At 28.7% G+C, this 24,427-nt stretch overlaps 5 protein-coding genes across 14 annotated transcripts; 3 read left to right on the forward strand and 2 right to left on the reverse strand.

Annotated features, from left to right (window-relative positions):
• Positions 1 to 733: 733 nt before the first annotated feature.
• Positions 734 to 4,408, forward strand: LOC145193307 (b(0,+)-type amino acid transporter 1-like). The gene is made up of 8 exons (XM_080070757.2): positions 734 to 1,639; positions 1,898 to 2,023; positions 2,098 to 2,366; positions 2,546 to 2,649; positions 3,015 to 3,111; positions 3,204 to 3,359; positions 3,693 to 3,870; positions 3,983 to 4,408. Exons 1-8 carry the CDS (start codon positions 1,051 to 1,053, stop codon positions 4,075 to 4,077), a joined length of 1,614 nt encoding a protein of 537 aa, XP_079926883.2. The 5' UTR covers positions 734 to 1,050; the 3' UTR covers positions 4,078 to 4,408.
• A 1,788-nt stretch (positions 4,409 to 6,196) lies between these two features.
• LOC145193309 (translin-associated factor X-interacting protein 1-like) lies at positions 6,197 to 18,933 on the reverse strand. 9 transcript variants are annotated; one of them, XM_090099438.1, is made up of 20 exons: positions 17,215 to 17,327; positions 16,846 to 16,906; positions 14,527 to 14,625; positions 14,299 to 14,363; positions 14,027 to 14,215; positions 13,797 to 13,931; positions 13,375 to 13,444; positions 12,880 to 12,937; positions 12,652 to 12,688; positions 10,965 to 11,020; positions 10,596 to 10,721; positions 10,066 to 10,177; positions 9,893 to 9,954; positions 9,569 to 9,646; positions 8,172 to 8,337; positions 7,342 to 7,641; positions 7,167 to 7,250; positions 6,919 to 7,071; positions 6,613 to 6,719; positions 6,197 to 6,452 (listed from the first exon to the last, which is right to left on the reverse strand). In XM_090099438.1, the coding sequence occupies exons 4-20, from the start codon at positions 14,323 to 14,325 to the stop codon at positions 6,269 to 6,271; spliced, it is 1,944 nt and encodes a 647-aa protein (XP_089955564.1). In that variant the 5' UTR covers positions 14,326 to 14,363; positions 14,527 to 14,625; positions 16,846 to 16,906; positions 17,215 to 17,327; the 3' UTR covers positions 6,197 to 6,268. The 9 variants fall into 9 exon arrangements, 8 of the variants coding, with proteins under 8 accessions (XP_089955564.1, XP_089955569.1, XP_089955566.1 ...); XM_090099443.1 differs by lacking the exon at positions 14,527 to 14,625 and having other exon boundaries at positions 14,027 to 14,184; positions 17,215 to 17,329; XM_090099440.1 differs by lacking the exons at positions 14,527 to 14,625; positions 16,846 to 16,906; positions 17,215 to 17,327 and adding an exon at positions 18,915 to 18,933.
• Positions 14,910 to 15,633, reverse strand: LOC149882616 (uncharacterized). The gene has a single exon (XM_090099447.1). It carries the CDS (start codon positions 15,589 to 15,591, stop codon positions 15,049 to 15,051), a length of 543 nt encoding a protein of 180 aa, XP_089955573.1. The 5' UTR covers positions 15,592 to 15,633; the 3' UTR covers positions 14,910 to 15,048.
• Positions 18,934 to 19,075: 142 nt separating the features above from the next.
• Positions 19,076 to 20,304, forward strand: LOC149882617 (folate receptor gamma-like). Its single transcript, XM_090099446.1, has one exon. It carries the CDS (start codon positions 19,151 to 19,153, stop codon positions 19,898 to 19,900), a length of 750 nt encoding a protein of 249 aa, XP_089955572.1. The 5' UTR covers positions 19,076 to 19,150; the 3' UTR covers positions 19,901 to 20,304.
• A 158-nt stretch (positions 20,305 to 20,462) lies between these two features.
• On the forward strand, positions 20,463 to 24,425 carry LOC149882618 (programmed cell death protein 5-like). Of its 2 annotated transcripts, XM_090099448.1 has the most exons (7): positions 20,463 to 21,239; positions 21,413 to 21,456; positions 21,688 to 21,749; positions 21,872 to 21,963; positions 23,750 to 23,821; positions 24,066 to 24,116; positions 24,221 to 24,425. In XM_090099448.1, the coding sequence occupies exons 1-6, from the start codon at positions 21,177 to 21,179 to the stop codon at positions 24,114 to 24,116; spliced, it is 384 nt and encodes a 127-aa protein (XP_089955574.1). In that variant the 5' UTR covers positions 20,463 to 21,176; the 3' UTR covers positions 24,221 to 24,425. The 2 variants fall into 2 exon arrangements, 1 of the variants encoding a protein (XP_089955574.1); XR_016456118.1 differs by lacking the exons at positions 23,750 to 23,821; positions 24,066 to 24,116; positions 24,221 to 24,425 and adding an exon at positions 22,563 to 23,368 and having other exon boundaries at positions 21,872 to 22,523.
• Positions 24,426 to 24,427: the final 2 nt, after the last annotated feature.

The raw sequence follows: 24,427 nt of genomic DNA on the forward strand, positions 1-24,427 counted from the left end.
ATTTTTATTTAAAGTAGACGTGACCGAAGTATTATGTAAAAGAATATTTACTTGAGTTAGCAAATTTAAGTTTTATTCAGTTTCGTAAAATTAAACCTGATTTTTTCTGGTGTGACAAGGATATTAGTTAAAAAAGGTTTAAAATGAACACCGTTTTAAAAGCGAGTACTATTAAATCTCGGTTTTGTCAGTGTGAATGGTGTATAAGTATTTTCCGTAAATAGTAAGTAGTATTACAGTAAGTTGTCTCCGTACATAGAAAATAGTGAGTGATACTAAGAATCTTCCCTTAAGAATATCATGCCACCAAATATTTTATCATCATATTAACACAGAATGAGATGCTACTAAACTGAGAACAATATAGGTTCTGAATCTATTACTTTCAACATGAGAGCGGATCTTGTTTGCTAAATGTAATCCCACTTCCTAAAGATTATTCAAAAACAAAGTACCTTATACCATTTAAGGGTTAAGTGAATCTGTAATTTTGGCACATATTCAATTATGTTAATTCTTTTGAGTGGCTAGAGATGTTACTGGAAGAAGTTGGTACGAGAGATTTTCGTGTAAACGTTTCAACCAACAATTCATCTTTTATTGAACAATCTTTAGGTTTCTTATTTCAAAACAAATTTTAGAAATATTTTAATAAAATCGATGAGGTTCTATAGGCGCTAAAAATTGATTTATAAAAATTTCAATTTCAATCTATTCACAATAATCAGCATTCAGTGTGCATGTGCCATTTTTTCTACCGGTATTAAACTGCACAAATGAATTCGCTGTTCATTTTTATTGAGTTTGAAATTAAATCCAATTCAAAGCAGACTGATTTATCTAAAATAATTGCTGCGTTGAATAAAGAAGACAGCGTTGTTTTCCAGAGATTTTTTCAGAAAGGTTTTAGATTTTTTTGCATCGAAACTTTTCTGATTAAAGTGTAAATTTTGGCTGATAACCTTTTTATGATGAAAAAAAATAATTAAGATTTGGGATATTAACAGTCTTTTAGCAAAATTTTGTTCTAAATTTTAAAAATTTGCAAAAATGGATGATTTAAAAAGTTCTGAAAATAGTTCCGATACTTCCTCTCCTCCTCCTGAACGATGTCTGCAAAGTCCTCTTTTCTCGCAACGCCTTGAGCTTGATCCGTTCGGAGAAAACTGCAACGAAGAGGAAGAGTGTGGTGACAATTCAACGATTGCTAGCGACGATGGATCGCAAGTAGGACTTCGACGCGAAGTTGGATTTGCTGGGTGTTTGTCGTTGGTTGTTGGCGTTATGATAGGAAGTGGAATCTTCGCTTCTCCTGCCGTTGTTTTTAAAAACGCCGGTAGCGTTGGAATGGGTCTTATTTCTTGGGCGGGGTGTGGTTTAATATGTATTCTAGCATCATTATGTTACGCGGAGTTAGGAACAGCTGTTCATGCTTCTGGAGGTGAAAAGACTTACCTGTCATTGGCTTTTGGTGACATAGTTGGTTTTCTCTACAGTTGGACGGCAATTTTGATTGTAAAACCAGCATCTATTGCTGGAGTGGCTATGGCATTTGCGAACTACGTATTAGAGCCATTTTTTCCTGGTTGCCAAACAGAGCATGTTTACTTAATGAAAATGGTTGCTGCTTGTGGAATCGGTGTGAATTATTAAGTTGTTTTTTTTTTTAGAACAAATTTAATTATCTTTTTAGTCATTCATATTATAGTTTAAGTTTTAAAAACAGTTCACCAAAAAGTGAAATATGCAAAAGTCGCATCAGATCAAAGCGGGCTAGAGAAAACAGGTGGTTTAGGACCTAGAAAATCAAAGCTGGAATTTTACAACAATGCTATTAATCTTAACAAAAGTAATTCTTATTTAACAATTTAAGGTTTTTTTTGTTTTTAAATTATAGGTGTGATTGTTTTTGTTAATTGTGCCAGTGTGCGGTGGGCTACAACAATTCAAGTGATCTTCACAGCCGCTAAGTTAGTCGCAATACTTATTCTTATCGTTACTGGGCTGGTCCGGCTGGGCCAAGGTGACTATTTTCATAATAAAACTAGTCCTCAATAAGTTAATTTGTCACTTTGTATTCACGTATAATATTTTTAGGTTTCGATGAAAGCTTTAAGGATGCATTTAAAGGAACGAGCGAAAGCATATCAGACATTGGATACGCGTTTTATGGCGGTTTGTGGGCCTACGACGGATGGAACAACTTAAACTATGTTACAGAAGAGTTAAAAAACCCTATTCGCGATCTTCCACTTGCAATTATGATTGGAATTCCGTTAGTTACAGGGTGCTATGTCATGGTTAATATAGCTTACTTGACTGTACTGACATCAGCAGAAATTGCAAGTTCAAATGCTGTTGCCGTGGTAAGTAACGCATTCAGCTTAAGAAAACCTTACCATTTTTTAAATATACTTTTATGCTCCTTTATCATATGATTTAAATTCAAGTTTCCCAATTTCTGATCAATTTTAAAATTTTAAAGATTTAATCGTGGTCATACTACTTAAATAAATTATCAGGTTCTTTTTACTTGCTTCTTAAGACTCTTGCACATCAATTATATGGAGTAATGGCATGGATAATTCCTGTTTTCGTAGCATGCTCAACTTTTGGAGCTGCAAACGGCTCAGCGTTTACAAGCGGAAGGTAATGAAATGGCCACATTGAATTTTTTAAAATTTTTTTAGCAAAAATAATTGGAGGGTTAAAAATATCAATAAATAGATAAATTATTTACTTTTATCAAATCGGGTGTTCCTAAGTCCCTTAGAAGATTAAGTATGATTGTTTGAATATAAACAATTAAACTATCAAAGTAAAAACGATTTAAAAAGCCGACTTCTAATGAATTTTTGTGCTGTTTGCTTCACAAACTGCAAATGACATTGATTTTTAAAAAACATCAAAACTCAACCGATAGACACCAGTAACAATTTGACAGTAATTAATAAATACCTTATATTTTTCTTGTCATACCCTTTTCTGAACATTTACAATTTTTTTTATATTAGGTTGGTGTATGTTTCAGCCAGAGAAGGTCACATGCCTATACTGCTAGCAATGGTTCATACCAAAAGACATACACCATTACCGGCCTTAATTTTCACGGTAGTTTGAAATTTAAATTTGTTTGAACGAAAAACCATATTTTTTTTTATTGAATAGAGATCTTTTTATAGAAAAAAGATATTCTATTTTAGTGTGGAATTGCCTTAATTATGTTGATTCCAGAATCATCAAACTTTAGCAGCCTCGTAAATTATTTCAACTTTGCAGCTTGGACTTTTTATGGGGCAACTATTGCAGCACTTTTGTGGCTTAGATACAAACAACCCGATTTAAAGAGGCCATACAAGGTAAGTAACTCTTACATTTGTTTTTAATTTAACGTGACTATTTAAAAATCATACCGCCAAATATTTCTTGCTATAAAAATGCGTGCTAAAAAGTTCGTGCTTTCAAGAAATCAACTTGAAGTGATCGAAGGACGTAATATAAGAATTTATTTTTACGTCCTTGATTGATTTTTTGAAACTTTAACTGAAACGCGGCATTTAATAAAATGACAGATCTTGGTAAAGCGGTCAATAGTAAAATTAGCATGTAAAAACATAGTATTAACGCCTCAGCGCTTAGTGAAATCTTTTTACAGAGGATAAGAATATGTGTATTTTTTATTCATTTTTTAGGTATTTATAGGAATTCCCATTTTTGTACTCTTATGCGCCATTTACCTTGTCGTTGCGCCGTTCTACGATTATCCACTGAACTCAACCTATTGTTTGGTATTTATCTTGTTTGGAATTCCAGTCTACTTTGCATTTGTCAAATACAAAATCTTACCAACATTTTTAGTGCGTCAATTAGGTATGTCACATTTGTCACTCGTTTCATAAGGTAAATGAAATTGATTAGTTTTTGCATTTTATTGTATAATTTTTTTAAATTGTCAAATTGCGTACATTTTTTTAAACCGTAGACGCAGCCACTCGAAAAATCCAAATATTAGCAGACTTGGCAATGCCTGATGTAATTGTCGAAGAGTTCGAAAAACCTCAAGCAGAAGAAAGTTAATTTTGCAACGTCGTATGCAGTGTACACTATCAAATAATTGAGCAACAGTTCAAAAAAGATTGAACTGTAAACATTTATTGCGTTCATTTTAGAAATTACGACTTGCAGCATTTTCGGCAAAGTTTTGAGCAATAAATAATTAACTGAAAGCATTAACCGAGATTCTAATCTCTACGAAAACTCAATTTGACTGAAAAAAAAACTGTATTAAAAAACGTTTGTTTAAATCTCATGCCAAAATCTTGAACTGAAAGAGGAAACATTCGCTTTCTTGTTTAACATTTTTATATTTGTTAATATATTGGAGTTTTTAACAAACTCAAGTTCTTAATAGAATTTGTGTTGGAGACCTACGGAGTACTGGATCTATAAGTTAGCATTCTTATTTTGAAACAAAATGGTAACGAAACACCCTTGAGACAACCGCCAACGGGAGGAGATTTTTTCGCTTCCTCCGCCCCCCCCTTCCATTTTTATATTAGATTAATGAGCGTGATCTTGAAAGATATTACAATGATAAGTTGGGGGGGGGGGGAATTTTTTTAGAGCTGTTATGAGTTTGTAAAAATCACACGAATAGCTTTATAATTTGTAAATTTTAGATTTCAAGAAAATCTAAAAATCCTATGGTTCAAAGTTCAAAAATTTTGAAGATTTGGAAAATCAACTGTAAATAGAAGATTGATTATTAGCTTTCCGCGTCGTCCTGGGTAGTAGAAATGCTTGGACTAAGGATCTGTTTATATGGAAAGCGGGCTGGCTCAGCAAACGAGCCAGCCTGTTTACCGAGATATCGACGTCATCAATATTTTAACTTTATTTTGCGTTTATATCAATAAACAAGCTTGCCCGGGTAGAGCATCCCGCCATCGGAAATTGCGTAAATGCGTAAATTCCGATGTGAGAAATAGTTTATAAAGGTGACTCCGATGTGATTTAATCTTTTTATTTTCCAATATTTTCCGATGGTTTGTGGTGGCTTCCAAATTTTGCTGTAATTTTGTGAAAACTTCGTAATTATAGATAAATACATCGGAAATACCACAATAATACGAGTTTACACTTTAAATACGATTTATTGTGAAATTACGCGAAAATATCGTACGATAATGCGTAAATCTCGAAATATATCGGAGAGTGCATAAAATTCTCCCCATTGGCCTCGGACTACATTGCACCTCCGATGTGATACCATTCCTCACCATCGAATCACATCGGAGTCACCTTTATAAACTATTTCTTACATCGGATTTTACGCATTTACGTAATTTCCGATGGCGGGATGCTCTAAGCCCGGATAGCAAGATCTCGCTGTTTTATGCCGAGATCTCGGCAAACGGGCTGGTTAATTTCTTATAAAAATTTTTTTTTTTGAATTTTTAATTTGAAAGCTTCCGTATAAGATAATAAATTTAATAATAAAACTGCCAACTTCCGTATACTTAAAATTTTAGTTGTTTTGCTTTTATAATTTACCAAAGATCCAGTATATTTTAAGTAATATAAAGTAATAGCTACTTTTTTATCTGCTGATAGAGCTTTAGAGTTTGGCGGAAAAGGGTCAGGAGATAAATAAGGGCTTAACTCGTGAAAGGCTAAAATTTGTTTTCCATACATCAATGGGAGCTACCAGTTATTATATTATGGCACCATAAATCAGTTCTGCCAGTTTTAAACTAGAAAATACGATTTTTTCTTTTAAGGCACCTCTCTCTTGCTTGTTTCATCATTTGAAGTGATTGTGATCGTTTTCGTAGAAGAATAATATTTAAAAAATTATCAAATTTAAATTTGCAAAGCTTACATAATAAAATTAGGCTTTTAAGAAGCATTATTTGTGTTATAATACCAGTTTACCATATTGTTAAAATGCAATGTTTTTTTTTTTTGCTAGCCGCCATCTTTAAAGTTATTATTTTACCGATAAAGAGGCCAGCCCTGTTAAAAAAAGCCAGACTGACCTCGATATCATATTTTTTATTTTTTTGGCAAAAATTCATATAAACGCAATTTTAAAACTGGCTCGTTTTCCGGGCTAGCTCGGCAAACGGGCTAGCCCTTATCCATATAAACAGGCCCTAAATATGCTCTACTTTACATTGCTTAAGAAATAATGAACTTTTTCACAATTCTTTTTACTGACATAAAAAAATATGTATAAACTTGAAAACAGTCATCTAACAAGCGCCATCTACCGACATCGAATAGAACTATTTGCCAGTTTTTTCAGCATCACATTTTTTTCTAAATTTTCGAGGAGTTGATTTGTAGTAGTTGTATGAAATACAAAATAAATAATATGCTGAACAGTTTCATCGCTTGTTTCCGACGCAATCACTTGCATTGCTTCAAGAAGTTGATTTGGAGAAATATGACTGAAATTAAGAAATATTTTTGTTGGTGTTGCTTCTCTGATAAACTCGTCAAAATTTTGTCAACAACAAAAAGCAAGATAAGAAATCGAAAGAAAAAAAAAAAAAAAGAAAAAAAAAATCGACTCGCTGCATATTGTAAAAAGGGATTTATATGACAAACCTTTTGTTTTCAAAGTAGGCCTCTACTTTATCCAACAGCAGCTTCTTGTATTTTTTAGTCAAACGTGTAATACAATTAACAAACAGGCCAAAGTTGCCTTCTTCGTCCTTTGAAAAACATTTTAAATTACTTTTGTCATTTATTACTTTTTATTTTGTTATTTTTGCTAAGCAAGATCAAAAAAAATATATAAAAAGCATGAAGTAGAAACAAAACTAACAAAAATGATTAAAAAAATCGTTGAATTACAAACACATAAAAAAAATTAGAGATGTAAAAAAAAAAAAAAAAAAAAAACCCAAAAACCTCATTAAAAAGAGATTTATATAAGAATTCTCCGTTAGTTAAACCACCAAGTTGTTGTTCAGCACACGTCATCATTGTATTAATGTCTTCAATCATATAATTTGGAAAGTAATTTGTTAAACAATCACAGAAGTCATCCTTTCCAATGTAACCCTGTAAAAAATAAGAGTAGACTATACTAGACTATACTTTTTTCTAAGATTCTTTAACTGGTGATGTAAGAAGAAATGGAAAGTTTAATGTCTTACAGACTCAGTTCCGTCACACAACACAAGTGAATTCTGGAGTTCTTCCAGTTCCGAGAGTTGAACATAATAAATATCTTCATCAGCCTTCACAAACAAGTTATCAAAATTAGCTAAAGGAATAACTGCAAAATGTAAAGTGCACAATTTTTTTTTTAATTGAAAAATACAAGTTTACTTCTGAAACCAGAACATCAGAAAAGAACTTGACTTTTTCATCATGCATGTATCTCAAACAGGAATCATGTATATTGTAACCCCATTCAGTAACCAATAAATCCAATTGAAACCTCATCTTTAAGTAATTGTAAAGGAACTGAGACATATGAGCTCGTTTCAATAGAGGAGAAGTACCCTCTTCCAGGCACTTCTGTGCCCAAACATCTTTGAGAATAATGCACAAATCGCGTTTACACAAGCATCTATTACGAACAGGCTGAACTGAACGCAAATAAGGAGGTACTTCATCTCCATTACCCTAAATTAGAAAATACATCAGTTATATCACTAACAATAGTTAAGCACTGGCATTAAGTTTTTCAATTTTAACAAATAACAACAAATAACAACCAGTTCTATATCGATTTTTTAAAATGAATTTAATTTTCTGATGTGTATTAAAATAGAACTCTTGACACATTTAACACAGCAAAGTATTTGGTGTATTAAGCTTATATTAATACATAATTAGTTATTTAAAATTTCCTTTTAAAATTAAGTTTAATGGTTTTATTCAAATAGCAATTCTGTGCAATGTCTTGAAGGGTTGAAACAAAATAACTTAAGGTATGTGAAGTATTGCAATTTTTTTTTTTAATCTTGCAGTTTTGAAAGTCTAAATATATGAATTACTTTAAATTCCTTTGTTTTTCAAATGATTTATATAGAAATTTGTACTTTATTTGTTATTATTCGTTAAAAACTAAAAAACCAAACGCGTTAGCTTCTTAGTAGTTATATTTAGCACAAAATAATGAAATTGAATTTGGGTAGAGAAACCTTAGGTACCTTAGGCTGAAACATTAATTTATCCGATTTATTAAGAGATAAATCTTGACCAGTCACACATGCAAAAAGCATGTTAACTTTATCAGTCGTGGACTTTCCTTCAGTTTGTTCGATCCAATGATCAAGAGTGCCTTCAACACGTAAAACATATTTATCCAAACTAGGTCTAAGTTAAAAAAAGTCCAGATACAACATATAAAAACAATATTTTATTAACAAAAATTTACAGCAACAAATAACTTTTATGCAAAAAAGTTTAAAAGGCATCCAGAAAAGTCGAGTTCTATTTCTTTTAAACTACTGAGAGACGCGTTAGGAGAGAGAGTGAGGGGTGAACAAAACTAAGAAGTTCTGTTTGTGGAATTTTAGTAGCAATGTAGCCATTCACCGGTCAAAAACCTGCGCTTTGTGTCTGGCCATATTACCAGAAAGATAATTCTATTGTTATTCCATGACCTTTGTTTAGTGCCCATTATCAGATCCGAACTCCGCTTTACTGGAACATCATTTGAAAATGGATTAAAATATTTGGATCGACAGGGTCCATTGTTACAACTTAAAATATTGGTCATCCACGTGTCATCAGAGTCCAAGAAATAACCGAAAGTGTGCGTCAACTATTAAGTAAAATTTAAGATAGTTTGTTCTTTTTTCAAAAAGTTTATGCTTCAGGAGTTTGATAATTTTATTTAGTGATATTGCAAACTTCCACAAAGGTCATGTAAGTAAACAAAACTGTTGTTACTGGTCAGCAGAAAACTCCAAACAGAAACATGAAAGGCCACTTTATAGCCTAAAGTCATTGTTAGATATGTCTGCCAAAGAAATAGTCGGCATTTACTTCTTTGAAGATCGTAGAGATCAACTCTAACTGTGAATACAGAACGATATTGAGAGATGAATTCTTATTTCTTGTCACACATGAAATGATTGAATAGAATCTGTAAAGGAATTATTCCTTAATAAACTAGTTTTGCAAAGAGGTGATGCCAATTGACCACCAAAATCTGAGACCTCTGGACTATTTCTTATAAGGATTTCTTAAAGAAAGGTTGTACGAAAATAATCCAAGGACATTAATTTAATTAAAGCAGAATATAACAGTAGTAATAGTTACAGTATCTCAGGCTTTGTGCCAACATGTACTGAGAAATCTTTGATAAGATTAGAAGAGTGCCAGCAACGTAATGGACATTTAGATAAAATAATTTTTAGCAAATAATTTTTCAGTAACCGTAGCTTAAAAATAAAAATCAAAATTTCTTGGAAGATTTTTTATTTTTAACTAACATTAATTTTAAACTGCACATAAACTTACCTGGACACCTTGTATTTTCAATAATTTATTATACTGTTACTGATAAAGAAAAGAATGAGAAACTAGGAAACTTTTAAACCTGGGCGTGGCATTCTCATGTAAAAGATCATACTGCACTTGTAGCTCAGCATCTTTTTTATGCACATCAACAAGGATGCTGAAACAATTTTTAAATACATGATCACTAATAAATAGACTTTTAAAAAATATTAATAGAAAAAAATCTGCTTTTTTATACAGTGCAATAATATCGTCAATTTCCTTATATAATCCTGCCTCTCTTTCAGAAATACTGCCTCTTTTTCACAATACTGCCTCTCTTATGATACAAACCCTTTTGCTCATCATTGGACTACTCTTAAAAATATTTATTGTTAATAAACTAAACAGACTGCTCACTTACTCATACTCTGATAATAATAAAGCATGATCCTTCTTTAACAAGTCAAAGCTGACTTCCAATTCCTTTAAAAAAAACTGTTTTTGAAAAAAATGTAAATAATATAATTTCATTAAAACTATTTTTTAATACTTTTGGCTTAAGTTAACAGCAAACATAAAAAATAAATATTTTACTTTTAACTGGATTTCTAGATTTTCATAATCCCTTCTAGGAACAACATCTCCGTAACTTGAAAGCACTTCTGCTAACTTTAATGTGTTTTTATTAAAATCTTCTCTTACTTGCCTATAATGAATTATTAAATAATGCCAATAAATTTTTTTATTCTCAAGTTTATTTAAACCTAAAAATGTTAACCACAAAATGTTATGATCTCAAACTATCTTTTCTGGTTGCTGTTTTTTTGTTTTTTTTTTCTTAATTCTCCCTCTTCACATAAACTATATTTTACATTTTCAGGAGAATCTGCTCTGTGTAAAACATGTGGGAATAAGCTTGCCACAAACCAATCATATACTACTGTTTTGCAAAAACAAATTCAAACAAAACATACTGACAGCAAAAAAAGTTGTTGTAATATCAAACTGTTTTAAAACTAAGAATATAAACTTTAAAACCTTAAACTTTAAAAATATAAACTTTATAAAATATTAAAAAATATAAACTTTAAAAATATAAACTATAAAAATATAAACTTTAAAACCTTAAAGCAAATCGTAAAACTGTTGGATCATTAACTTTTTCGTCACTTGCACCAACCCATTCTGATGAATCGCTTCTTTTATCCCTTCTTTCTTTCAAATCATTCAGATCTTGGATCAAAAGTTTCCTTTCGAAATAAAAACGTAAAATTTTCAAATTTACATCACAAAAAGAAAACTTACAATGCTGCATGTTTAAGATTTTGGATATATATACATATATATATATATATATATATATATATATATATATATATATATATATATATATATATATATATATATATATATATATATATATATATATCCAAAATGGTGGTTAATTATTGAAATTTTGTAATTTAAAAAATATTTAACAGCATTCTTATGACCTTGCATCTCTCTCATCCCTGTATTTTCCATATTCAATAGCAATATCGTCTTGACACTGAAAATATACAATTCCAATATTTTCTGTTTCAAATACTAATATTTTAAAAATGCTCAAAAAATGTATCAGAGAACTGATAAATAATAAATGAAAAATAACTAAAAAAACACCCCACAGTGGGCCTAGCAACTGATTTCTAGGACATTCATTCATAATTTTTGAATGGAACATGCCATGGGGTTGATAGAGGAGTTTTGCAAAGCTTTAAAGGATGAGATTTATAAAACATAAAAAAAAATATTTTGATAACAAATGAGTTAGATCATATATTCTGAAAGCACAAAAAATAAAATATTTGTAAGATTTGATCTTTTAATGGATATAGTAATAATACATATAAAAAACATAATTATATATTTGTAATATAAAGATAATGTAAGTATATCAATGATAACAACAATAAGAAACATTTTAAAATACGGGTCATCTCCAGATAAAACATCATTATGGAGTTTTTATGGAAATGTCTGTCAGAATACCTTCTTTCATAACAGAATTTACAGAATTGTTTTGTCTTGTATCAGAATCATTATAATCAATAGGATCAGATGATATCCACATTCTGTTAATTATGTCTGTTAAACTGGCAGTTTGCCAGTTTTTTCTTGAGAGTTGAGTCCTTATTGATGTTAAAACTTTATTGTTGCCTTCTAACCCTGACTTGTCAAGAATTCCTGAACCACTTTACTCTTTATTTAATATAAGTTCCCATGATTGAGCTATTAGCTTGTGCAATAATGGTGTTATACTGATCCATGGTTCAGATAGATTTAGTCTTTTAACTCAAGGAAACTCAGTAACAAGAAATGAAAATCTGTACAACAGCTTTTGAATTGGCCCATATTCACTTTTTGAGGAAACTACTCTAACTGTTGCTGAAAGCATCAATCCAAATCTTTGTAATTTTGGATGGTATTTGAAAGGTAGCTGTGCTCTAACAAGATTCTTGTTTGATTTTTTGTGTAGCAGCTCACAAGCTATGTTGCTAGTTGTCAATGTTCCAGTAGCATCAGTGTAGTCCTATTTTATTCCTGTTGCTTTTTTCCACATTATACTTTGAAAATTTCAATCTTTTATCTTTGGTATTTCAACTAATTACATAGTAATTTGTTCATTATTTTGAAACATGAAGATGAGATCATCAAAATGGGCTTTCAATCATTTAGTTTTTTCTTGAGATGCGCTGAGTTGGGATAATTCATGTAAAAATCTAATTGTCTTTTTTCATACAAATTCAAAAAATTTAGATTTACTACTCCCAACCAGGCACTTTTTGCGACACATTCTCATATGTGATAAAACGTTAGCTGCCTACAATCTAAATATGTTTTCTATATGTTTACATATTTAGACTGTAGGCAACTAATTCTAAATATTTACCCAAAAAGTGAAATTGGGTAAAATTTAGAATTAGTTGCCTAAAATCTAAATATGTAACAAAAAATGTAAAAAAGTAACAAAACTCGTTATTCACACAAGTGTATTTTCTGAATATCAAATTAATTTTTTTTTTAAAAGTTGGAAATTTATTTGGCTTTCAATAATAACTCATGCAAATTCAGTTTGGTAACATAATTTTTTAAGTAATGTCCACTGTTAGGCCCACTGTGCAGCCTGTTACAGCAAACCTTTTTCACTTGCAAATTGAGGAAATCAACTTCTTGTCTGAACAAAAAAAATACATATAAGTTTTCAATAAGAGCAACACATAGTAGTATGTAATAACTAAAAGATTTTAAAAGAGGCAGCTGCATGGTTTAAAATAGAAAGATTTCTTTCTTTTCATTTTTAAATTTTATTTTCAAGAAGAAATAAAAAAAAAAGATTGAAAAATTATATATATGTGCAAAGTTTACTTCAATGATAAAATTTTCTTCTTTAAGTTTTCATTTTCATCTTGCAAAATAATTAGATCTAAATAAATAAACTATTATCCATTCCTTTGTTTTATTTATTTACTTTAAACAGTTGTTAAACTATACTATTAAAACATTTGTACTCAAAGAGAGCAAACCCACTTTACAAATCTCATCTTACAAATCTCATATTCAAATTAATTTTTTTACAAATCAGTGCAACTGTTATCATAAAAATGTCATCATATTTAAAGAACTTTAGAAACATCTTGTTAGAACATTTTAATAGATATTGTATTTTTAACTGTTATAAATTATTTTCTTTCTAAATTATGCAGATTTTAAATTTTAAATTCTTATTAACTACTTGCACTGGTTAAAACATTAAATTTAATATAACTTACGCAATAGGATAGATCTTGGTGGCAATAGTCAATATTCAAATAAGAACAGTTAGTCTCAACTCAAAAGAAAAGAAAATATATAATGTCTTGCCTTTCTTTTCTTCCTGCTTCAAGTTGATTATTTTCATTTCACATTCCTGGTTGATAATCATAACAGTTTTCTAAATTAAATTCATAAATAGAATGTAATACTAGCTACTAAATTTAATTAAAAAAAACACATTGAATGAAACTTCTACATTATTTCAATTCAATCATTTTTTTCAACAAATTAGAAACCAATCCACACAAAGAAAGAAATCAACCCACACAAAGAAAGAAATCAATCCACATAAAGAAAGAAATATCAAGCAGGTTTGCTTTGTTTCTATATAGTAGAGAAATAAATTCTATTTTCAGGTTTTTATATTAAGATTGAATGCATTAATAAAATACATTTAAAAGTTTAAGCTAAAAAAAAAAAAAAACTTTTTAAACTGATGTTAATAAACAGAAATGTCTACAGTTACAAACCTTTAAGGCATCTAAATCTCTAAGGCTTGACTCTTGAAAATCAAGAAAAGCATCATATTCTTGTTTGATGGCTGATAGCAAAGGTTTGTAAGTAGAAAACTCCTTAACTAAATACTCAAAAACCTCTTGGTAGGCCTGTAATAAAATTCATTAATTCCATAACAAACATTTATGATACACCCACACACCCACCAACCCACACACATACACTCACAGATGTACACACACACCTGTAAACGTTTTTTTGATGGGGGATCAGATTTACAGCAATTAAGTTTGTGTAACTCATTTTCCAAAAGTGCTTCAAGATTTTGAAGTAGAGTTGGTTTATTCTTTTTATCCTTGGAACCTTTAATTGGCAATGGAGACAGATATGTTGGCCACTTATCTATATAACCAAGGTTTTCTTTTACAACTGGCTAAACATCAAGATATATGCAAACACACTAAATATCTATTTATGCACAAACAATTTAAAATAATTAAAAAGTTAAACTGTTACCTTTAAGTTTTGTGAGTCTTGAAACATATTCTTCAGTGCAACTTATCATTTAAAAGCTAACATATCTAAAGAAGGAAGAATTTAGATATGTTTAAATATATAAATAATAATTATTAGTTTTACATCAAATATTACGCTCTAAATTTGTCAACCTAAACCTGTATATACATCTTTTTGTCTTATAATCTTTAACTAAAAATTTGCAAAGATTTAAAACAAATTACACACCTTAGATTCTCATTACAACTGTAGTAAACTAAAGAGTCTCCTGTCATAAGTAAAAAATAATATCCCCAAGATATAGCGCAATATTTTCTGAGTTTTTAACTGAAAATTACAATAATCCTTTATTATTGCAAAAAACTTTGCAATAAGTTATTTAGATTATTGAAAAGAATTTTGTAAACTCATACAAACCAGGTTGTACTGATAAACACTTTTGAAAACTACCTGCTATAGATGTTACAAATCTTTTTGATTGAAGACAACATTTACAGTATTAAATATACATATATAAGTTAACTTTATTATTTAACTTTACATAAATAGTTTTTTGCTCAATAAAATATTTTTGATTTTTAAACACCAATCATTTAAATAAAGTACTTTACAGAGGCTTACAAAATACATAGTTAAAAGGCTACTTTTACAAATGAAGGGTATATTTATTTTGTATGTGTAAATACAAATTTTTCTATATATCAGTTTTGAATTACACAAGTATATATAAAATTTTTCTCTATTGCTTTTTTAAACATGCCAAATACAAGAGAAACACTTCACTGGTTCATAGCAAATACCTCTTCTTTCTTTCTGACTTAAAACTGCTCCAGGCCAAAAAAAATTCACAAACCAAAATGGAACCAAAACAAACAAAAATATTGCTGATACTAGTGCAAGAATACCAAAAGACAAAGACAGCATGTGAAGCTCAGGTACTGTTTCAGAGCAATCAGAGTCTAAAGTTATTCCAAGTTGTACTAATCCAATAATGAGTGAAAAAAATCCAAAGAAATGAAACCCAATTTTTAGTTTCCAAGGAACAGGTTCCATCATGGTAAAAAGAAAAGTAAAAGCAAGCATTCCAAATGTCATGCAGATAGATACTACCAGCATGTTAAGTAGTGGCTGGTCACAGTATCGGCTGCTTGATGGGATTGTTAAAACAATAAACTGAGGTATTAAAAAAAGAAGCGCAAGAAACATTACAAAAAATCTCACACCACAACGAGCATCTTTTTGAAACCATCTAGTAAAATGATAAGCTATATGAGCAACACAATAATACCACATTTTCAATCTGACTCTAAAACATAAATTATATGTAATACATATATATATATATATATATATATATATATATATATATATATATATATATATATATATATATATATATATATATACATACATACCATTAAATAGACTTCAGACAAACTTTATAAATTTTGGGTAAAAAATGCATTGGTACATTGCTTTTCTTTTTTATTTTTGTAAACTGAATTGTATTTCTTAGTGTTTTGGGTAATGAAAATCTCTGTTTAAATCAAAAAAATTTTTACTTTCTTCTATTTAGGCAAACTTATATGGTTATTAAGAATTTGAGTTTTATTAAAGCAAAAAACTTTATAATGGTACAGCCAAGTATAAAGGTTTTGCACTAACTAAAAACTGTGAAGTGACTTGGGACAAACTATAGGTTATTGTAGTTCTATATTATGCCATATGTTTCTTATTTAGTTTTTTGTATATGCTACATTATTTTGTATGTTTCTATTATCACATATGCTAAAAACATACCCAATATCCAATGTTGTCCGTAATTGTTGAAACAACTTAAGAAGTTCTGAATTTGGGAAAAAGACCAATCTAAAACATCTGAAAAATAATGTTGCCCCAGGTAAAAGTTTACCCACTGATGATTTTTGTACTGTTAGTACTGATTTTAAAAATGCATCAAAAAGGAGCAAATTGACATTAAAAAGACAATCAAGATATGAACTATTGAAGATGAATTAATTGGAGAAGAAGAATCCTGTGAAGAAAAAATTCTGTGAAAAAAAAATTCTGTGAAGAAAACAAATTCTTTAAAAAAAGCATTCAATCAAACAGTCAACAAATATTGAAATGATGCATGGGTTGTAGTGATTTATGGTAAAACTCTCTAATCAACAGCACAACTATGGACTAACAATTGAAAGTCATGCAATGGTGTAGAGGTGATCATTAGAAGTTGCAACAAGAATCTGAGATATCTTGTTATAAATCAATTCATGCTCAAAAATAAGATATGAAGGTGACCTCTTTCAAATTATTGTGTTCAAAAACACTTTTTGGTCCAAGATAAGATAGGAAAGATTTCAAAAGAATATTGAAGATAATTAATGTTCACAAACTAAGTATTAAAGGAGGTTTCTAATTATTAATTATATTTTATAGTATTTTTATGAAATATCTATGCATTATAAAGATGGCTTATAATTTTTTAACTATATTCTGTTTTATTTCAAATATTTTTTTTTTAAAAAAAAATTTGTCTCAAGTTACCTCACAGTAGGATAACTTGAGTAGCCCACTCTTTTAAAAAAATACATGAATTGAGCCAGTACTAAAATATTGAATTAATGGTTAACTACCTACCATACCTGTCATATACATTTACATACATTACATACATACATACATACATACATACATACATACATACATACATACATACATACATACATACATACATACATACATACATACATACATACATACATACATACATACATACATACATACATACATACATACATACATACATACATACAAGTTTATTTCAGACTATAAATAATCATATATTCTATGAATTACAACAACAAAACAATATAGATTTGAAAATAATTTTCTTTATTAGCTATTCCAATTTACATAGAAGCCTCAAGGAGTATTTAGAAAACTTTCTTTTTTACTAAACCAAGTTTCGCTCTTTAAATTAAACAATAATTTTTTTTTCTGCCATATTTGTTTATCTTTTTGCTAAGATAGTTCGTGATACGTTACGCAGCAAACTTTTTTTAAAATTTTTAAAATCAGTTAACAAATGTAATTCCAGTCTTAGCGCAACCGGTCTTTGCAGTTAAAGGCCCTGCAATGCAGGACATAAAAGACAATTTATTATTGGAGCCGTTAAAACCTAGCGGCTAAAGCCTATAATGTCAAATATAAAATAAAATAAAAAAATTAAATTAAAAGTGCTCTCTTGAACAATTTTGTGTTTAGTACTTAGGCTATTCTTGCACTATAGGGGCAAAATAATCATTCTGTGTTACTCAAAAAACTTCTTTTTGATAAACATTTGGTGAGCCAAAAATTAAAACGATCCATATTAAAATCATTGTGTTCAGCACTGTTCACCAATTGAGATAACACAACCTTTTTGTGTTTCAGATCAAGTCGCAAAGTTATGAGGTGAAAATCTGGTCAGATTTTTTCCACAGAACCCTTCCCCCCTCCCACCCCCCCTCATTCCTTCAACCATTTCTGTGCGGACGAAATAATATCATTAATGCAATAACCACTTTAATTCAAGACTGTTTCTTATATATATTGGGACCCAAAATAGTAATCATCAAACTCAATTGTCAATGATTTCAGTTTAAATGTAATATATCTTTATATGCTATATATATTTATGCATATATATAGCATATGTAAAGTTTAATACCTATATATGCTTAGTATCTATCTATCTATTTATCTATCTATCTATCTATCTATCTATCTATCTATCTATATATATATATATATATATATATATATATATATATATATATATATATATATATATATATATATATATATATATGTATGTATTTATACACACATACACACACATAGAGTGAAGAGCTTTTATATGTGTAATGATGGCACAATTCAAGTTTGTTTGGAAATTTAAAAAAGGCCTAAAATAAGGTAATAAAAAGAACTTAATAGTAAAAAAAATGTTTTTTTAATTTAAAATCATTACTAATTTCCAACAGTTTTTTTTTAATTTTTAAACAGTGTATATTAATCTTCTATTTAGAATCTTGCCCTTGTATCTAATTGACATCTTATTCTTACTATTTATAGATGATAAGAATTAAGTAATGGCTGATTTTTTGTCTCATTTTTGTTTTGTTTTTTTATATAAATTTTTTGTCTCTGTAAAAATCTATAAGGACTAATGATGAATTCTCTTCTCAAAGAATAGATAGCAATAGTCTTACATACCATCTAGTTATTAGTTTCTTTAATTTTATTTTCTGTTAAATAAGTGTATTTAGTTTTTTATCATTTGTACAAAGGTAGAAAGTGTATAAATATTCAATTTATTTTGATTATATATGCATATTTACACAGTAAAAAGAGATAATGAAACATTAGATTGCACTGTTCCATTTTTCTTTTGTGTGTGTGTGTGTGTGTGTGTGTGTGTGTGTGTGTGTGTGTGTGTGTGTGTGTGTGTGTGTGTGTATATTTTTTTGTTTTTAAGTTTATATGGTAAAAACAGATTATAAACCCTGTTTTCTTTTTATATTGCAAATTTTATATTTGTTGTGGGAAAGAAATAATGAATTTATTCATACTCATATTTCATTTCTTGTGCCCAAAAAAAAATCCAACAACTTTGTTGGAATGCCTCCACAAAAAATATTGATGATAAATTGTAGTAAGCAAACATGCTTAAATAAACATGTGGTGTTTATCTAACTTTATTTACATAATATTTTCCTTCATTGTTTATATAGAAAATACTCCTTTCAGCTTTATTTGCATTTTTAGTTGCAAAATTCTGTTGGAGATTTTTACATTTATTTTAAAGATGCATATGTGGACTTTTATAAATTTTTTTATTATTCCAGTGTCAATTATTTGTGGTAAAACTTTTGAAAGTTTTCTCAACAAATGTATTTCATCTAAGTATCATAAACAAACACCAAGCTCTGAACCTTTAAAAAGTATTCACTGCCAACCTTGGAACAATAACTCATGCTGCACTTGGAATACTACATCAAAGATTGACCAGGATGGACCTTTATCATTGCATGGTATCATATGGGATCAGTGTCCTCAGAGGAATATGTCTGAAAAGTGCCGCCAACATTTTATGCAAGATACCTGTTTTTATGAATGCTCTCCAAATCTAGGACCTTGGATTCAAACAGATACATCATCAAAAATCACCAGAAAAGAACGAATTAAAAATGTTCCCCTGTGTAGTTCAGACTGTAATTCATGGTATAACGACTGCTCCAGTGATTACACATGCAATGATAACTGGGAAACTGGGTGGATATGGTCAAAGAAAGGTTCTGTGGAAATGTGCCCTAAGGAATGTAAAAAATTTAGCGAATACTTCAAGAACTCAAAAGATTTTTGTGAAAAGCTTTTTAATTACTCTTTTAAGTATGAAGATGATGAACATAATTGTATGCACTTAGTGCCTGTTAGTAATTCTAATGAACTTGTTACTATAAAAGAAGCTAAGCGCTTAGCAAGTAATGCTGCAACCTTAAAGGCTGCCATCGTTCATATCTTATTTGCCTGTTTGTATGTGCTCATTAGATCTTAATATTAAAGTGTAAACAGGTTCATAAAACACTGTGTAATAGAGTTAATAATTCTATGCTCATTCTTGCATTTAATGATGTTTCTTACATAGTAATTTCTTTTAAGTTTTTTTTCCATTTTGTGTAGTGTATATTTGTTTTTATCTTTATGTATTCTAATTTCTTTTTCTACATTTTTAAAGCCTTCTTTGGTTTTAAACAGACTGTTTAAATCTATACAATAATTAATGTATTAATATAATAAATTTAATGTTTGTATTGGTGTAATTTTGAGCATTTATCATTAAAAGTTGCTTTTTAATGTTACTGTGTTTAATTAAGTTTGTAATTCTTCAATTTAATAGCTTAAAAGTTGTTAAAGAATTTTTTAATTTTGTTGGAAGTAAATGCAAAAAATGGCAAGCTGTTATTATTAGTGTTTATTTGTGTGGTTTGTTACTTTTAAATATTTAAGGAGCATTCATTGTATTCTCTTTTACTTTTAGTGAGAGTGCTTTTAGTTCTTGAAATCTGTAAAGTTACTTAGATCATTCTAAATGAAAATAGCATTCCATCTTTGAACACCTACCATCTTTAAATTAGATACAGTTTTTAGTACAGAAGCTGAATTTTATTACAAATATGTGCTTCATGCTAAAAGCTGGTATTTTTCTCACTCAGTATTTAATATACTATGAAATAAAATGGATCAAAGGAAATTCTATTTTTTTTATTACTAACATTATATCAATCTGAAGCAAATCTACAAAGACTTAAATAAAACAAAAATTTGAGCAATATATTTCAAAATTCAACTTTTTCACCAAGTATTTTTTTATCCTTTTACTGATTAATGCAAAAAAAATAATAATAATAAGTTGTCAAAGTTTGAGAAATCACAAATTATTTCACTTCTCAGATTGAAATTTTCTTAGATATTTTTTAGAAATTTTTTAAAAATTTTTTAGAACTTTTTCAGAAATTTCTTAGAAATTTCTTAGAAATTAGAGAATTTTTGTCAAGTTTCTGTCATTCAACACTAGCTTCCCACTCAAAGCATTTGTCACAAGTGGGAAGCTAATTTTTGGGTAAAAACTATCTCTTACTGGGTATAAACATCCCTAGTATTAACTATCTATAATTTCTAAAAAGCACTTGAAATTTGACTGATCAGGATGAAAAAGTTTCAGGATTAAGAGAATTCTCAAAAAACATTTAATTTTTTTGTATTAAGAATTCTCTATAAAAATCTTACTTTCCTAGTTTCAAGGTAATAAATGATTTAAACAAATATATAAAATGGCTGATGATCCAGAGTTAGAAGCTATCCGCTCCCAAAGACTTGCTGAAATGCAATACCAGGTACACTTAAGTTCATTTTTGTCCAAACAATTTTAAATGAAAAAAAAAAAAAATTGTTGAATGCAAAGTCTAATGCTAAAATTATCTAAATCCTGCTATTATGAAAAAATTGTAGCGATCCATTAATGAAATGTATAGCAAGTTTTATATATTTTTTATAAATAATTTTTTAGGCATCAAGTGGTGCTGATCAGCAGCAGCAAGAAGCCATGAAAAGGTTTTTGTTTTTTCTTTGACAATCGTTAAATAGTTGATGATTTTAAATATTTAGCTGCTTTATTACAAAGAATTATTACTAATATTTTTTGTTGTACCTGAAGATGAAATTAATAAGCTAACAATTTGTAGCCTTAAACTGTCAGTTGAATATTAGTTTTACAAATAGTTAAAGATTGACAATTCTTGTTTACTATTTGCTTTATTTACATTTTTCAAATTTACTTAAAAGAGAGCAAGAAATGAAAAATGCAATGCTTACTCAATTATTAGATCAAGGAGCACGAGCTAGATGTAAGTTCCTATTTTCTTTATTTTCACTATAGATGTGAAAATGGGAAAATCATTTTGCTATTTTTTTTTGTTTTTTTTTGTTTTTTGTTCTTTGTCTTTTGTTTTTATCTGAATGTTTTTAGTAAATAGTATTGCATTGGTTAAACCTGAAAAAGCTAAAATGGTAGAAAGTATGATAATACAAATGGCAAGAACTGGTCAAGTTAGTGGAAAGGTCAATGTTACTTTTTTATTCTTTGTAGCATATTTAGCCATATTTAAGCTGTGTATCATGCTTACTATTATACTGTTTATTACTATATTTAACTACTTGTGGAAAATGAACTCAAAATGTTTGTATTTGTTCCTTTCTTTCCTGAAATGTTTTTTGATAAACATTTTACTAAATGAAGTCAGTTTGAGGATATTTTAAAATTAAAAGTTTGTAACCTGCCAACTTTAGGAGAAATTTGCTAAAAATAAGTTTCAAAAAATTCCCCTGAAATTTTAGAGTTAAAATTAATGCAATAGAGTTTATTCTGAAACTCCTTTTATTTTTTAAAATAGACATTGTTAATCTTTGAGTAACTTAATTATATATAAGCAATTAAAATAACTGTAGCATTTTTAAATGTTATAAATTGTTTTTTAAAATATCACTGGGATGGGAACCTTAAGATTACAAGTAACTTAAACTTTAGATTTGTTTTTTAGGGTTCTCAGGGAGCCTAAATTTGTGCAACACAGAAATTCAGATAGATATACATATAGATAGAGCTAGATGAGATAGAGTCAGTAATGAAAGATAGAGTCAGTAATGAAAGATAGAGTCAGTAATGAAAGATAGTCAGTAATGAAAGATTTCAGCTATTTGTAAAAAAAAATTTTAATGTTTAACAAAAGGCTTTATTTTCATTTATTTGGTTTTAAATATTTCTTTAAAATATATCAAATAGTTATCAAAGTTGATTACTGCTTAAGTCACAATTACAACTGCAATGCACCTATTAATGCACAAGTATTTAGCTAACTGTCAATTTATGATGTTCTGCAGCTTTGCACCAATTTGTTGACATTGATAACAGATGAATTGTAGTTGACTATTACAACTGCAAACATTTTGAAATATCACTTGCATAATAATTTTAAATGCAAATTGTATTAGCATTCAAAAATTTTTTTTTAGGTAAGTTACCTCAAAAAATTGCACAATAAAAAAACAAAAAATGCTCAAAGTACTAAACATCATCAGAAAATTGCCTCAAAGTAATCTTAAAGGTTCCATGATGATATGGGTTGCTTCTGGTGTAGGAAAACTATTTTTCATTGATAGGAAAATGGACCTATCTGAAATATTGAAGATTGAATCTAATTTTGTTTTCCAGCAAATGACCTTAAGTACACTGTTTGAAGTGTTAAGTTATAGATGTCAGAAAACAAGAAATAAAATTGAGCTCAAAATACTCCAAAAGTCATGGTTGGTCAAAAACGTTTTTTGAATCTAATTGCCACATCACAATGTCATCATAGTAATTATACTTTTTATTTCTTAACTACTAGATGTATTTTAAAGAAAATGCTTAAAACTGCTAAATGTATTTTGAAAAAAATGTGTAAAAGCAATAAAAAAAGAAAAAAAATCTGTTTATTTTTTTACTAAAAGGACAAGAAAAAAAAAATTAAGTCTTACAGCTATCCAGAAAACATTTTTACTGTGATATATATTTATATGTATATGTATGTATGTATGTATGTATGTATGTATGTATGTATGTATGTATGTATGTATGTATGTATGTATGTATGTATGTATGTATGTATGTATGTATGTATGTATGTATGTATGTATAATCTATATCTGAATATATATATATATATATATATATATATATATATATATATATATATATATATATATATATATATATATATAGATATATAGATATATAGAGATAGCTATAGATAGATAGATTTATGTAATACTTGGAAATAGTGGGAGTAACTGTTTGCACTATTTTTAGCTCAATGAACAGTCATTAGTAAGTATATTGGAACGAGTAAACCAACAAACAGCGAAAGATAGTAAAGTTGTGGTAAGTTACATTCATTTTGTACTCTTAAAGTTAAATAAGGGAATGCATTGCATTCCCTTATATAACTTTGCATTCCCTTATTTAACTAACAATGCAAGTCAATTTCCTAAGTTCCCCCCATTTTAGAGTTAATCTTTCAAAAGATTTTACTATACAAAAATGTTTTCTATAATTCTATACCAATCATTTAATTGCACAACAAATGGTTTTGGTCATATTTAAGTTCATAAGTTAATTTTTTTAGATAAATCGTAGAAGATATTCAATAGATTCTGATGATGAAAAAGATTACTAAGTATCAACTGGTTATTTTTACAGAATATTTTTTGTTAGTAACACCATTTAATTTTGTTTTAATTAACTAAAGTTAATGATTTAGTTTATATGTATTTTTCTTAGACTAATGGATTTCATTTACAACACTCATTTACAACACTCATGGTCCGAATGACACCCAGTGCATACTTGATTGTGTTCTTAAAGATGTAAAATTGTTCTCTTCATTCCTGATGTTTTTTGTTAAAAGTGAATAAATTTTGGAGATGTGGATTTTCTCAACACTTTAATAACATTTTTTACAGTCAAAATGATACTGATTTGTTCATG

This window comes from Hydra viridissima, unplaced genomic scaffold (assembly GCF_058129835.1).
Source record: "Hydra viridissima isolate aposymbiotic clone 2 unplaced genomic scaffold, HvirCarnegie_v1 scaffold_10, whole genome shotgun sequence".
In the NCBI taxonomy this organism is placed as follows: Eukaryota; Metazoa; Cnidaria; class Hydrozoa; order Anthoathecata; family Hydridae; genus Hydra; species Hydra viridissima.

Excerpts from the sequence above, each read along its gene's own strand:
- LOC145193307 (XM_080070757.2), top strand. The coding sequence starts at position 1,051 with ATGGATGATTTAAAAAGTTCTGAAAATAGTTCCGATACTTCCTCTCCT. Across the intron at positions 1,640-1,897 it reads GGTTGCTGCTTGTGGAATCG|GTGTGATTGTTTTTGTTAAT; the intron begins GTGTGAATTATT and ends TTTAAATTATAG. Across the intron at positions 3,871-3,982 it reads ATTTTTAGTGCGTCAATTAG|ACGCAGCCACTCGAAAAATC; the intron begins GTATGTCACATT and ends TTTAAACCGTAG.
- LOC145193309 (XM_090099440.1), bottom strand. The coding sequence starts at position 14,325 with ATGTTTCAAGACTCACAAAACTTAAAG. Across the intron at positions 12,689-12,879 it reads AAGAAAATTTTATCATTGAA|ACAAGAAGTTGATTTCCTCA; the intron begins GTAAACTTTGCA and ends TTTTTTGTTCAG. Across the intron at positions 9,647-9,892 it reads TTATTATTATCAGAGTATGA|CATCCTTGTTGATGTGCATA; the intron begins GTAAGTGAGCAG and ends AAATTGTTTCAG.
- LOC149882616 (XM_090099447.1), bottom strand. The coding sequence starts at position 15,591 with ATGTGGTATTATTGTGTTGCTCATATAGCTTATCATTTTACTAGATGG.
- LOC149882617 (XM_090099446.1), top strand. The coding sequence starts at position 19,151 with ATGCATATGTGGACTTTTATAAATTTTTTTATTATTCCAGTGTCAATT.
- LOC149882618 (XM_090099448.1), top strand. The coding sequence starts at position 21,177 with ATGGCTGATGATCCAGAGTTAGAAGCTATCCGCTCCCAAAGACTTGCT. Across the intron at positions 21,240-21,412 it reads TTGCTGAAATGCAATACCAG|GCATCAAGTGGTGCTGATCA; the intron begins GTACACTTAAGT and ends ATAATTTTTTAG. Across the intron at positions 23,822-24,065 it reads CGAAAGATAGTAAAGTTGTG|ATAAATCGTAGAAGATATTC; the intron begins GTAAGTTACATT and ends TAATTTTTTTAG.